The sequence below is a fragment of the Oncorhynchus clarkii genome, chromosome 4 (assembly GCF_045791955.1).
Source record: "Oncorhynchus clarkii lewisi isolate Uvic-CL-2024 chromosome 4, UVic_Ocla_1.0, whole genome shotgun sequence".
Taxonomy (NCBI): domain Eukaryota; kingdom Metazoa; phylum Chordata; class Actinopteri; order Salmoniformes; family Salmonidae; genus Oncorhynchus; species Oncorhynchus clarkii.
The window spans coordinates 70,626,783-70,641,628 of NC_092150.1; the positions used below are offsets into that span (position 1 = coordinate 70,626,783).

A 14,846-nucleotide genomic window follows, 5' to 3' on the forward strand; every position below is an offset into this window, starting at 1 on the left:
ACAAATAGACACCAACAACAACAGAAAAAAAGCTAAAATCAGCCATATTTGATTTTTATTTTTTCTATAACTTACTAAACTCTGTATGTAACAAATTACACTGTATATATGAGCCATGGCAACTTCAGATGGAATTACTGCACTAGGTCTGATTAATAATGTTATACAAAAAGCATAAACAAAACGCTATATACAACATATTGCTAAATAATACAAAGGCAGTATTTATCACTTTAAATTCCACGTCATTGATATTTACAAAAGAAGAGCCCCCCGAAAAACTACTAGTGAAAACCATTGAGAAACAGACCCCCTTAAAGCAGGTCATAAAATGAATGGAAATTTACTTCGCAAACACACACACACATGTCGCCCAGCCGTTAATGAGAATCATTTACATTTTGGGATGGTACTCACAGGGGTGGGGGAGAGTACCATCCCAAAATGTAAGCCTCTGTGTTGAGAATTGTGTCACTCACTGGTTCACAGGTTCTCATTCTCACACACAAACACACACGCATGCATGGAACCTCAACATTATCTTAGCCCTTTTTCCACAAAGATGAAAACTCTTGTTAAATCTGTATACCTCCAGCATTTAGACTAGTTCTATTATATCCCAAAGACACAATGCATAGTGTAGGGTAACTGACTGCTGTACAGTATGTTTACAGGAGTGTTTTCCCCTCCACTCCTACACCAGTCGTCTATGGGGACAGTAAGTTCCAGTTTTTCTCTCACTAAAGTCTCTCTTGGTTCGTAAAGAGGGAGACACCACGCCATTGTGTGGGCCAGTCTGGATCCACTGCCAACAGGGAACTATGACATCATAATGAAGGGACAACTACGCCATGTTCTGTCAGCAGAAAGGGGATGCTGACTCAGATTGAAGGGCATCGCCCACAGAGGGGAACATATATTCCCTTCGGGGCATGGCGGGGCGTTCTTTGGGAAAGACAGGTTGGAGAGCATGTAGTGAGAGTCTATGTCATATCTCACTCGCTCTCTCTGTCTCTCTATTTGTCATCCCTCCCTCACGCTCTCCCCTTCCAAGCCATGTTAGACTCGGGAGCGATCGTTCCCTTCTTCAACATGTACAGTTACAGCATCACATTTCATGCCGCCCAAAAAAGGATTCAAAAACACAAGTCTGTTTTTATCTCCAAAACACACCCAACACAAAATGCGAATAAATCAAATGAAAAGTCTTCACAAAACCCGCACAAACTACTTCTATTGCTTGTATTCTACTTTTAAGAGACCAACGAATCGCTTTTTTCCGTAACAGATCGGAAAAAGAAAGAAATCACAAAAAATACTCTCAAAACGTCCTGCTTCATGACACAATTCCTGACAGAGATCCTTCCCAAAAGTTCACTCCTATTAGCTTTTTTGTAATCAATTTGTATTTTACAATTTAAAAAAAAAAGATATATATGCAGTTTGATATCAATTGAAACCAAACAAAGATCCTTCTAATCCAGTTAAAGAAGAGTTGTTATTAACCAGCAGTAATCTGTTTAGAAATAAGAGTCAGGAATAATCTGTTCAGCTGCACAATGCACAGGAACTCCTTCTTAGGGTGGGGCTGTAGGGGGAAGGGAGAGGGGATGGGGGGTGATATTAATCCGTGTATCAGATAAAAGTGTCCTTCCTATCCTTTGTTTTGTGTTACAGGTTCTTTTAAGCCGTTGGCTGGTGCTTTGAAACGCAGACAAACCCATCATCCCCGCTCTCAGGACTTGGATCTTAAGAAGAACCGTGTCTGCGGGTGAACATAATGAAGGGAGTAGCTCTCCGCCTTTCTCTCCTCCTTTTGTCAGGCGCTTTGTGCCGCCTTTACAAGTCAGCAGGTTAACCTGCTCCTTTTCATCTTGTGGCACACCAAACCAAAGCCGCCGTGGCTGAGGTCGGGGCGATGACCAGCGAGCACACACACACACACACACACACACACACACACACACACACAGCACGCACGCACACACACACACACACAGCACGCACACACACACACACACACACACACACACACACACACACACACACACACACACACACAGCACGCACACACACACACACACACAGCACGCACACACACACACACACAGCACGCACACACACACACACACAGCACACACACACACACACACAGCACGCACACACACACACACACACACACACACACACACACACACACACACACACACACACACACACACACACACACACAGCACGCACACACACACACACACAGCACGCACACACAGCACGCACACACACACACACAGCACGCACACACACACGCACACTCACTCACACTCACACTCACACACACACACACACACACACTCACTCACTCTCACACACACACACACACACACACACAGTAGCTAATGTGATCTTTCAGTGCTTAGAATGTACTTCAAAGGACAAGTAACTACTATTTGCTATATTGTATTCGTAGCAAATTCAGTGCCGGTAGCTTCAAACAAAACAAGATAACAGGATTCAACTAGATCAAAATGTTGAATGTCAACATATTTCACTGGTATGAATCAAGGAATGGTGTTTCTGTGTGAATGCATCAATACCTGAATAAACTGCATAGGGACTCTCATGGAATTATACTGTATCATTGTCAGAATCTTTAAGTATACAATCTATAGATGCGCCTGTTTGGAATTGAGAGGATCATGTGAGTTTTGTTCCATGTTTAGAGTCTTTGGGCTCTATTGAATCTGTTTTGTTGAAGCGTTACAGATTGCAAGATAGACATTTAAAGGTAATTTCCTATTGAGCTGACATCTGCAGTGCGGGAACATTGCCTTTAAATTTCAATCACGCTGTAACGCTGAATTTCCACAGACGGATTGAATAGAGCCCTTTTGTCTCTGTCTTTATGGTTCTGAGAGGTTCATTTCCCTCTAGGCTGAGTGGTGACCTCTAACCTTGCATTGTTCAGGGAGAAAGGAGCAGCTAGCACTGAGCCAGGTGAATATTGCAGAGAAGAAGACATAGGAGGGGAAAGGTGTCTGTGTCCATACAATTACTATTAATGAACATCTGTGTGTCTCTATTCTCTCAGTTTTTCCCTGACCTTGTGAGCTGACAAGGTAAGACTCGAGGCCACCGTTTTAGGCTGTAGCTAGAATCTGTTTTTTTCTGGTCAGCTGACATGGTCTGGAAAATATACATCTCTCCTCACTTTAATATTTGGCTATCTATTTGTTTATTTACCTAGCTATCTATTCGTTTCACTGTTTTTAAATACAATTCCATCAAATATTAGTACAGTGCTTTGTAGTAAAATATTATATAAACTTTTAATTTGCTTGGAAAGTAGCTTCATATTTGTTCTCATAGTTAACCTTGTCATTAACTTCATCACAGAAATAAATAGTTTTACTATTTATGTTGCTGAGATAAATTGCAAAAAGCCATTATCACAGAGAAAACTGGGGCCTTCTGGGTTACACTTTATTTTTCAGTACTTTTATTAAACTCCTATGTTTACTTGGTATTAAAGTACCTGGCAATGGTAACAACAGAATAATGAGCTAATAATTATACTTTAGTTTGTCTGGGATTTATGCACCACTGCATACCATTTAATCCCTGGTCATAACCACATGTCTTTCATTTTGAATAAATGAAGTAGCAGTAAGTAGCTTCCGCTCCTCATTGGACGGTAAAATAAAGTATTACCGCCTTCCCTTTCATCCATACATACCATGTCCCACCAACTGTGTAGTATGTATGAATGATGAAATCCTGACTGAATGGCCCGTAAATGTGCGGGGCTAACATGTGCGACATTGCTATTTCAACGCTGGAGTCGATGTGGATGGCCTTGAAACAATGACAAGTCATAAAGTCAGACAGTAACCGGTCTGTCTTAATGCACTCAACAGCGCCAAAAGGTCACACGCTGCGTGTTTCTGTGTGTGTGTTTCTCTGTGCGCGTGTGGTATGTATTTGTGCATGTGTGTGTGTGTGTGTGTGTGTGTGTGTGTGTGTGTGTGTGTGTGTGTGTGTTTCTCTGTGCGCGTGTGGTATGTATTTGTGCATGTGTGTGTGTGTGTTTCTCTGTGCGCGTGTGGTATGTATTCGTGCATGTGTGTGTGTGTGTGTGTATGTGTGTGTGTGTGTGTGTGTGTGTGTGTGTGTGTGTGTGTGTGTGTGTGTGTGTGTGTGTGTGTGTGTGTGTGTGTGCCGCTGCCCACAGACCTTCAGTTTTACAGCATTGTTTTCTATTTGTGTAAAGCCTAGGGTTGAGACTCATGTTCCCCTTCTGTTTTTACTTGAGCCTCAGGACTGAGGCCTACTCCCTCCGCCAGTGTCTGCCTTATCAGCAGAGAAGATCAAACACAACTTGGACCCACACAAACAGACAGGGGGGGGGGTATGAAATGAGAAAGAGGCTTGTGGCTAAATTGCTCAGAGAAAAGTAATTATATGTAGAGAATTTATACTCTTTCGGAATATTAATAATAATTTATTTTCTGTAACGTTGTCAAGAGACAAACAAATCTGTGCCAATCTTTAGCAAGCAATGATGACAAATAATAATAATAACAACAACAAGAATAAGAATAATATACACTCAATAAACACAATACCCTACTCGCAGAAAACACACTTCAAAACATCATGGTAGAGCTCATTAGGTGGCTGATACCAGTCCAGACCAGTACTAGTAGTCCAGACCAGTATACCAGTCCAGACCAGTACTAGTAGTCCAGACCAGTACTAGTAGTCCAGACCAGTACTAGTAGTCCAGACCAGTACTAGTAGTCCAGACCAGTATACCAGTCCAGACCAGTACTAGTAGTCCAGACCAGAATACCAGTCCAGACCAGTATACCAGTCCAGACCAGTACTAGTAGTCCAGACCAGAATACCAGTCCAGACCAGTACTAGTAGTCCAGACCAGTATACCAGTCCAGACCAGTACTAGTAGTCCAGACCAGAATACCAGTCCAGACCAGTACTAGTAGTCCAGACCAGAATACCAGTCCAGACCAGTACTAGTAGTCCAGACCAGTATACCAGTCCAGACCAGTACTAGTAGTCCAGACCAGTATACCAGTCCAGACCAGTACTAGTAGTCCAGACCAGTATACCAGTCCAGACCAGTACTAGTAGTCCAGACCAGTATACCAGTCCAGACCAGTACTAGTAGTCCAGACCAGTATACCAGTCCAGACCAGTATACCAGTCCAGACCAGTATACCAGTCCAGACCAGTATACCAGTCCAGACCAGTACTAGTAATGCAGACCAGTATACCAGTCCAGACCAGTATACAAGTCCAGACCAGTATACCAGTCCAGACCAGTACTAGTAGTCCAGACCAGTATACCAGTCCAGACCAGTATATCAGTCCAGACCAGTACTAGTAGTCCAGTATTGTCCAGCAGTTAATAAAGTCATTAGGCTGCAGGCAGCATGGTGTAGTGTGTTGTCCTCCCTGGGACAGCCATAGTAGTGGGAACCACCTATTAGGGAGCAACCTTGCACAGTGGGGTGAGCCTATTGAGCACCCCAGTAACATAGGGCCCCTCTGTAGTGTAGTGGCCAAAGTCTATTGGTGACCACACTAGGATTGTAGGGTCCTCCTTAGAGTAGGTAGGGTACAGGCTAGTGGGAAGCCCCTCCCTGCGCATAGTGGGGATCCCTCCCTAGTGTTTCTAGTCAATCAGGGCAGAAAGGTCAGGGTTCACACAGTCCAAAACACCCAATAGGATCAACGTCTCTTCAGATCAGCAGAATCATTTAAAAAACAAATAATAATCCTAATCATGGGAATAACAACAACACAATAGTTAGATCATTTAGGAACAGGCCAGGAGGCTTCAGATGGGGCGGAATGCTACTTCATACTTCATACATGAACAAAAAAACAGGAAAATCATAGAATAGGGAAAGAAATAAAAATATGAAAATCTGAAAAAGCAGAAAGCGTCGGGCGGGGGGGGGGGGGGAGGCGGAGCAGGGATGGTTACTCATGTAGAAGCTCCTGGAGACAGTTGGGTGACTTGAAGACCTCGGGCACATCGCTGTCCAGCTTGCAGATCACCTTGTAAATGGCTTTTTTCCAAGATGGGTCCACGTCTTTGCCTGCCACGATGGCATTGAAGAACTCACGCAGCGTGATCTGAGCCACCTCCAGGAACCTCTCTGGAACCTGCACCAACACAGACAGAAGACAGGGGGCGTTACTTCTGGTTCTCCTGATGGCTTGGTGAGGTAGAGCACAGTGAGAGCAACACCCTAACAGTGGGTTTGATGACTACAACAGCCATATATACTGTACACTGAATATATGGATGAACTGTAACAAACATATTAGAATATTATCAGACCATAATATTTTCTCGTCCTAATATTTATATATTTCTTAACTCCATTCTTTTACTTTTAGATGTGTGTATTGTTGTGTATTGTTAGATACTACTGCACTGTTGGAGCTAGAAACACAAGCGTTTCGATACACCCACAATAACATCTGCTAAATGTGTGTGTGACCAATTACATCAATGAACGGTCTCACATTTTGCAAAAATTGTAGTTGTGGGGTGGGAAGTCATTGTATCATTTACAGTAACACACTGTTTTTATGTGAAACAGAATAAAGGGTTTAGTTAGTGGCTGTGATGAGAAGCCCTGTGGTGTTCTGTAATGTTGTGTATCTCCTGCCTCTTCAGTCGCTACTTCCTTAAAAAGCCCACTGAAATCCACACTTGTATTGCGACTTATGACGGCTCATTTCTTGTCAATTCTGAGGTTTATATCACCACCTTCCTCCTCCCCTCCTCCCCCCAGCTTCAGAAAGACGTCTTTATGAGTGTACTGTAAATCTGAACCCAAACAACCGCATGCAGGGAGCCTGAAAAGAGGAAGTGAAATGCTTTGGGAACACACAGACACACAGGCTCTTTAGTGTCCCTCACAGCTCTGCTCACTGACACCACAGAGATTATTAGTCTGGCAAAGATCTGTGACACCTTCCACCAAGCCAGCACTCACACACACATATGCACGTCTGCACACATAGACACACACCTCTTGAGCCAAGGAGATGACACATCCCACACTGTGAGAGAGAGAGACATGACGCACACACGTGTGCATGCAGGCACGTGCATGCACACACACGCACACGCACACGCACACACACACACATACACACACACACACACACACACACACACACACACACACACACACACACACACACACACACAGCCCTGGTGTATTTGGCTGATCCTCTCTCCTTCACTCAAAGCCCCAGAGCGATGCAGCCTTCAGGGGTCACCTGCTTGGATAATGCTGACTGCCTCCCTGCCTGTCCGCCTCCCTCTGCAGCCACAGACACACATACATACAGAAGCACACACAGGCAGACATGCGGGTAGACTCACACACACACACACACACACAAACACACACACACACACACGCACAGGCACGCTCAGACACACTCACACACCCAGCAGCTTGCCCAAATGCCTGACTGTGCGCACTCGACTCCTCTCCTCCTGTGTCCTGCAGATACTCATCAGGAGTGTCAGGACACAGCAAGGTTAGTGGCCACCGGAACACACACACAGACAGCACTGGACAGCCAAACACCCCCCTCAGGGTGATGAATGGAGTGTGTGTGTGTGTGTGTGTGTGTGTGTGTGTGTGAAAAGGTGAATCATGAATAAGAAAGTGTATGACTGATTTGTTGTTGTAATTGTGTGCTAGAGCAGTGAAGGGTCATCCAGGGCTACAACAGTTCATTCAACCTACCGTACAAAACACCTAATCTTATTCATGTAGAACTACTTAACGACACAATCTAAAAAACAGACTCAATTCTGTTTGGGCTTGTGCCACTGAAAAACAGTGACACATTGACCTGGGAAGCAGCAGACTGTGACCCTATAGACACCAGCCCGGCAGGCAGGAAGGCAGGCAGCGGTCTAGTGCAGTGCGAGACGCAGGGAGTGCTGCATTACTAAGAATATTCCTGCATGGAATTTCTCCTGACGTTTTGACTATAAAAGGACAGTAAAACGCTGACTGCAAGGAGAAGGCAATGTCAAGGAGAAAAGGGTATTGGTATTTCAGATCCTCTTGACTGAGAGAGCGAGAGGGAGGGGGGAGGGAGAGCCGAGTGAAGGAGTGGCGAGGGAAGGGGAGAGAGGAAGGGAGAGAGAGGGTGTGAGGAGAAAGAGAGGATGAGGGAGGAAGAGGGTGCAAGTGAGAAAGTAAAGACTGAAGAGAAGCAGTGAAAGGGTGAGAGGAGAAGTTGAGAGGAGAGGTTGAGAGGACAGGAGACGGTGAGAGGACAGGAGACGGTGAGAGGACAGGAGAGGGTGAGAGGACAGGAGACGGTGAGAGGACAGGAGACGGTGAGAGGAGGGGAGAGGGTGAGAGGACAGGAGAGGGTGAGAGGACAGGAGAGGGTGAGAGGACAGGAGAGGGTGAGAGGAGAGGGAATGAGGACAGGGTGAGAGGAGAGGGAGAGAGGAGAGGATGGGATGAGAGGGAGAGAGGAGAGGGTGAGAGGAAAGGGAGAGAGGAGAGGATGGGATGAGAAGGAGAGAGGAGAGGGTGAGAGGAAAGGGAGAGAGGAGAGGTTGAGAGGACAGGAGACGGTGAGAGGACAGGAGAGGGTGAGAGGACAGGAGAGGGTGCGAGGAGAGGGAATGAGGACAGGGTGAGAGGAAAGGGAGAGAGGAGAGGTTGAGAGGAGAAGGAATGAGGAGAGGGTGAGAGGAGAGGGAGAGAGGAGAGGAGAGGATGGGATGGGATGAGAGGGACAGAGGAGAGGGTGAGAGGAAAGGGATAGAGTAGAGGGTGAGAGGAGAGGTTGAGAGGAGAGGGTGAGAGGAGAAGGAATGAGGAGAGGGAGAGAGGAGAGGATGGGATGAGAGGGAGAGAGGAGAGGGTGAGAGGAAAGGGAGAGAGGAGAGGTTGAGAGGAGAAGGAATGAGGAGAGGGTGAGAGGAGAGGGAGAGAGGAGAGGAGAGGATGGGATGGGATGAGAGGGACAGAGGAGAGGGTGAGAGGAAAGGGAGAGAGTAGAGGGTGAGAGGAGAGGGTGAGAGGAGAAGGAATGAGGAGAGGGTGAGAGGAGAGGGTGAGAGGAGAGGGTGAGAGGAGAGGATGGGATGAGAGGGAGAGGGAGAGAGGAGAGGGTGAGAGGAAAGGGAGAGAGTAGAGGGTGAGAGGAGAGGGTGAGATGTGAGGGAGAGAGGAGAGGGTGAGAAGAGAGGGAATGAGGAGAGGGTGAGAGGAGAGGGAGAGAGGAGAGGAGAGGATGGGTTGGGATGAGAGGGACAGAGGAGAGGGTGAGAGGAAAGGGAGAGAGTAGAGGGTGAGAGGAGAGGTTGAGAGGAGAGGGTGAGAGGAGAAGGAATGAGGAGAGGGTGAGAGGAGAGGGTGAGAGGAGAGGATGGGATGAGAGGGAGAGGGAGAGAGGAGAGGGTGAGAGGAAAGGAAGAGAGTAGAGGGTGAGAGGAGAGGGTGAGATGTGAGGGAGAGAGGAGAGGAGAGGGTGAGAGGAGAGGAGAGGGTGAGAGGAGAGGGAATGAGGACAGGGTGAGAGGAGAGGGAGAGAGGAGAGGTTGGGACGGAGAAGGAATGAGGAGAGGGTGAGAGGAGAGGGAGAGAGGAGAGGATAGGATGGGATGAGAGGGACAGAGGAGAGGGTGAGAGGAAAGGGAGAGAGTAGAGGGTGAGAGGAGAGGTTGAGAGGAGAGGGTGAGAGGAGAAGGAATGAGGAGAGGGTGAGAGGAGAGGGTGAGAGGAGAGGGTGAGAGGAGAGGATGGGATGAGAGGGAGAGGGAGAGAGGAGAGGGTGAGAGGAAAGGGAGAGAGTAGAGGGTGAGAGGAGAGGGTGAGATGTGAGGGAGAGAGGAGACGGAGAGAGGAGAGGATGAGAGGAGGGGGTGAGAGGAGAGGGTGAGAGGAGCAGGAGAGAGGAGAGAGGAAAGGGTGAGAGGGTAAGAGGAAAGGGTGAGAGGGTAAGAGGAGAGGGTGAGAGGAGAGGGTGAGAGGAGAGGGAGAGAGGAGAGGGTGAGAGGAGAGGAGAGGGAGAGAGGAGAGGGTGAGATGTGAGGGAGAGAGGAGAGGGTGAGATGTGAGGGAGAGAGGAGACGGAGAGAGGAGAGGATGAGAGGAGAGGGAGAGGGTAGAGGGAAAGAGGGGAGGGTGAGAGGGGAGGTTGAGAGGAGAGGGGGAAGGAGAAGGAGAGAGGAGAGGGTGAGAGGGAAAGAGGGGAGGGTGAGAATGGAGGTTGAGAGGAGAGGAAAGGGGGAAGGAGAGGGAGAGAGCAGAGGGTGAGAGGAAAGGGTGAGATGAGAAGATGAGAGGAGAGGGTGAGAGGAAAGGGTGAGATGAGAAGATGAGAGGAGAGGGTGAGAGGGAGAGAGGAGAGGATGAGAGGAGAGAGGAGAGAGGAGAGAGGAGAGAGGAGAGGGAGATGTAAGTGGAGAGAGAAAAGCAGGAGCAAGAGAGTGGGAGTTATTCTTGTCCCTGAGCCCTTTGTCTGTGATCATTTGTGCGCGTGCGTGCGTGTGTGAGTGAGTGAGTGTGCGCGTGCGTGCGTGCGCGTGTGAGTGAGTGAGTGAGTGCGTGCGTGTGTGTGTGTGTACGAGCTGCCTGCTTGTCGTGGCCAGCAGAAAGCTTTAACTGTTTTGTCCCCCTTTCTGTCCCCTCTCCGTCCCCTCTCCGTCCCCCCCTGCTTCCCCATCCCTCCCTCCCTCGGGTCAGCTATTGGGCCTTTGTTCCAAAGGCATTGTGGGGGATTATCCTGTGTGGCTGCTCATTCGCTCGGTTGGCCGGTAAACAGGGCCAATCGCGACGCTCACAATCCTTCATACATATTTCATAGGGCTTTTAACAACTTCTCGCTGTCCAAATTAAAGGAGGGCCCTACAAAGACACGGAGAGGAGAGAGTGATGTCTGAAAGAGGCAGAAAAGGTTGGGGGATAACAGAATAAAGGTAGAGAGAGAGAGTGGGGGGGGGCTGAAAAAGGCAAATAGGGTGACTGAATGAAAGGAACGACGTATCTGAAGCTGACCTCTCTAAGTCAACCACACACACACGCACACGCACACACACGCACACGCACACACACACAGACACACACGCACGCACACACACACACTCACACAGATGCACACACACACAGACACACACACACACTCACCCAGATGCACACATACACATACACACACACACTCACCCACATGCACACACATACACAGACACACAATGGTGCAGCACTACGAGTCACATTCCCTTTCTGCTGATGAAGACATCAGACTTTCTGGAATATAAATGTTTTTGTCCTGTCACACACTCAGTGTGTTCTGGACAGGGGAGTGAGGGGGGGCAGGGATAGAGGATGGGAGAGAGGGAGGGAGAGTGGGAGGTGGGGCAGTGAAAGTGTCCAAAACAAGAGCTCTCATGAAAAGAGATACTATGCTGCTCTTCCCCAGTGTAACACAATATGAGAAGAGGAAAGGAAAAGAGAGGGAGAGACAGAGAAGGGAAGAACAAAAAAAAGCAGAAGAGTGTTGTTGGCAACACTAATATTTTACCCAGCATTCATTCATCTCACTGTGTCTTCTCTCTCCTCACACACACATACACAGACTGATCACTAGAAACACTAATATTTTACCCAGCATTCATTCATCTCACTGTGTCTTCTCTCTCCTCACACACACACATACACAGACTGATCACTAGAAATAGCCAGTGACTTCGGGCGTTTGAGGAGGTCCCCAGAATGTCTATACACGCCTTCCTCGACACTCACAATGTTGTTTTTTTACCATGACCCAGCAGTGGGACTCTGACGCTCGGAGCGCGCTGCTTAGACCACTACCACAGCTCACTATGCTCTAGCAAGACATGAGAATACTTGATGATACTTGATGGTAACAGCTCGTCGTTCATTCTTTTGTTTTAAGTCTCCCCAAACCATAGACCTAACATGAACCACTCAGAACAAATGCATCTAAACTTGAAGTCTGTTTTGACAGAAACGTAACCACGCGGAAACTAGGAGATCTTGTTGCGGCCACATACATGCCCCCCCCGCCCCCCCACCCGCATGGACAAACACAAGTTCTGCTGTCAGTATAGTAATTATTGAGCAAGAGAAGACAACCTAGCAGCCCACTACTGAGGACAGAGGGGGTGAGACGAGGAGACGAGGTGGTTTTGTGGACAAACGGCACAGATGAGGCATTTAATCACTCTCATTCATTCTCTGTCTCCCTTAACCCCCCCCCCTCTCTCGTGACAGGTTGCTTTGAGACAGAGGGATAAGCTCTCCTGCAGAAAGGGGGAATCGGATTTCCTCTTTTTTGATGAGATAATAAAATATGACAGAGGACAAAGGCAGCGCCCAGACTGCTGGGGGCTATTCACACAACATCATCCAAGCTGTCTTAAGACTGTTTAAACCAACAGCAGAAAGGTAGCCAGCCAGGGGGCCTAAATCCACTCCTGTTCAACGGGACGCTGTGTGTGTGGTGTATCTGTGTGTTTGTTCTGTAAAGCCTGAGAAAGCCCCTCTATGTGACTCAGTGTATAGTGTTTGTTTGGCCAGCGTGTTTTCTCCCTGCCTTTGGGAACTGTCAGGAGATGTATTGCACCTTCTATTTGCTCAGCGCTGGACAAACAAAATGAGACCCTGGAAGATAAGCTCTGTGTGCGCTGGACTAGCCTTGAAGGATGCATGCCACCGACGGAACCCACATGCTCTGAGTTCCCCTGGGTTAATTCCTAACCCGCTCCGGGCTCCGGGCCTGGGAATAGGAACGCTTCCCATACCTTTTTCATCTGGGTGAGGGACACTCCAGGATTTTACTTTCCACTGAATTCTGTGGATGTTGAGCTCTTACACCGGAACACAGTTTCTTTCATATATTTAACCAGCTTCAACTCCTGAATGGTCGATGTTGGACACTGTTCAGCAGGGAAGCACAATCTGAACTTGAGAAAATAAAATATCTTAGTTGACTACAACCAGATTTTCCCAGAAACATCACACAGACAACCCTGTTTATCAACTCCAATCAATCATCTACAAAGGCCTTGATAAGCTCTTGGACTGCACTGTCACTTTGGGCAAACAGAACCCATGCCCCCTTCCTCCCCCTCTTCCTCCCCCTCTTCCTCACGCCACCGCACTTCAGCTGATAAGACAATGCCATGGCTGAAGAGTCCAAGAGAAAAGGAGAGGGGGAAGAACAGAGAGGAGGAAAGAAAAGAGAGGAGAGGGGCTGTGGAAATGGGCTGCTGGTCGTACTGACAGGGAGATGGAGGAGGTGGCCTTGTGGCCCTAGCTGAAGCCTTGCCGAGCTGCTGCCTGCCTACGTCTGTGTTTTTCTTGTGGGAGAAAACGCTGGGCCAGCGTCATCTGTGTGCTTCTCAAGGTGTACCACATCACCTGTGTACTTCTCAAGGTGTACCACATCATCTGTGTACTTCTCAAGGTGTACCACATCATCTGTGTACTTCTCAAGGTGTACCATATCATCTGTGTACTTCTCAAGGTGTACCACATCACCTGTGTACTTCTCAAGGTGTACCACATCACCTGTGTACTTCTCAAGGGTGTATCACATCACCTGTGTACTTCTCAAGGTGTACCACATCACATGTGTACTTCTCAAGGTGTACCACATCACCTGTGTACTTCTCAAGGTGTACCACATCATATGTGTACTTTTCAAGGTGTATCACATCATCTGTGTACTTCTCAAGCTGTACCACAGGCAGGGAGAAAACGCTGGGCCAGCATCATCTGTGTACTTCTCAAGGTGTACCACATCACCTGTGTACTTCTCAATGTGTACCACATCACATGTGTACTTCTCAAGGTGTACCACATCATCTGTGTACTTCTCAAGGTGTACCACATCACCTGTGTACTTCTCAAGGTGTACCACATCACCTGTGTACTTCTCAAGGTGTATCACATCACCTGTGTACTTCTCAAGGTGTACCACATCACATGTGTACTTCTCAAGGTGTACCACATCACCTGTGTACTTATCAAGGTGTACCACATCATCTGTGTACTTCTCAAGGTGTACCACATCATCTGTGTACTTCTCAAGGTGTATCACATCATCTGTGTACTTCTCAAGGTGTACCCCATCACCTGTGTACTTCCCAAGGTGTATCACATCATCTGTGTGCTTCTCAAGGTGTACCACAGGCAGGGAGAAGACGCTGGGCCAGCATCAACTGTGTACTTCTCAAGGTGTGCCACATCACCTGTGTACTTCTCAAGGTGTACCACATCATCTGTGTACTTCTCAAGGTGTATCACATCATCTGTGTATTTCTCAAGATGTACCACAGGCAGGGAGAAAACGCTGGGCCAGCGTCATATGTGTACTTCTCAAGGTGTACCACATCACCTGTGTACTTCTCAAGGTGTACCACATCACCTGTGTACTTCTCAAGGTGTACCACATAATCTGTGTACTTCTCAAGGTACCACATCATATGTGTACTTCTCAAGGTGTACCACATCAACTGTGTACTTCTCAAGGTGTACCACATCATCTGTGTACTTCTCAAGGTGTACCACAGGCAGGGAGAAAACGCTGGGCCAGAATCATCTGTGTACTTCTCAAGGTGTACCACATCACCTGTGTACTTCTCAAGGTGTACCACATCATCTGTGTACTTCTCAAGGTGTACCACATCACCTGTGTACTTCTCAAGGTGTACCACATCATCTGTGTACTTCTCAAGGTGTACCACATCACCTGTGTACTTCTCAAGATGTACCACAGGCAGGAAGAAAACGCTGGGC

General features: G+C 47.6%; 1 protein-coding gene across 3 annotated transcripts in view; it reads right to left on the bottom strand.

Moving 5' to 3' along the window:
* Window positions 1-4,474: 4,474 nt before the first annotated feature.
* LOC139407214 (prospero homeobox protein 1-like) overlaps window positions 4,475-14,846 on the bottom strand; it is a 39,635-nt gene continuing 29,263 nt past the window's right edge. For 2 of the 3 annotated variants that reach the window (XM_071150782.1, XM_071150783.1), the window contains exon 5: window positions 4,478-6,189. In XM_071150782.1, the coding sequence (XP_071006883.1) occupies window positions 6,004-6,189 (186 nt within the window). In that variant the 3' untranslated portion in view covers window positions 4,478-6,003. Of the gene's footprint in view, window positions 6,190-14,846 lie in introns of all 3 variants that reach the window. The other variant, XM_071150781.1, reaches the window with a different exon arrangement.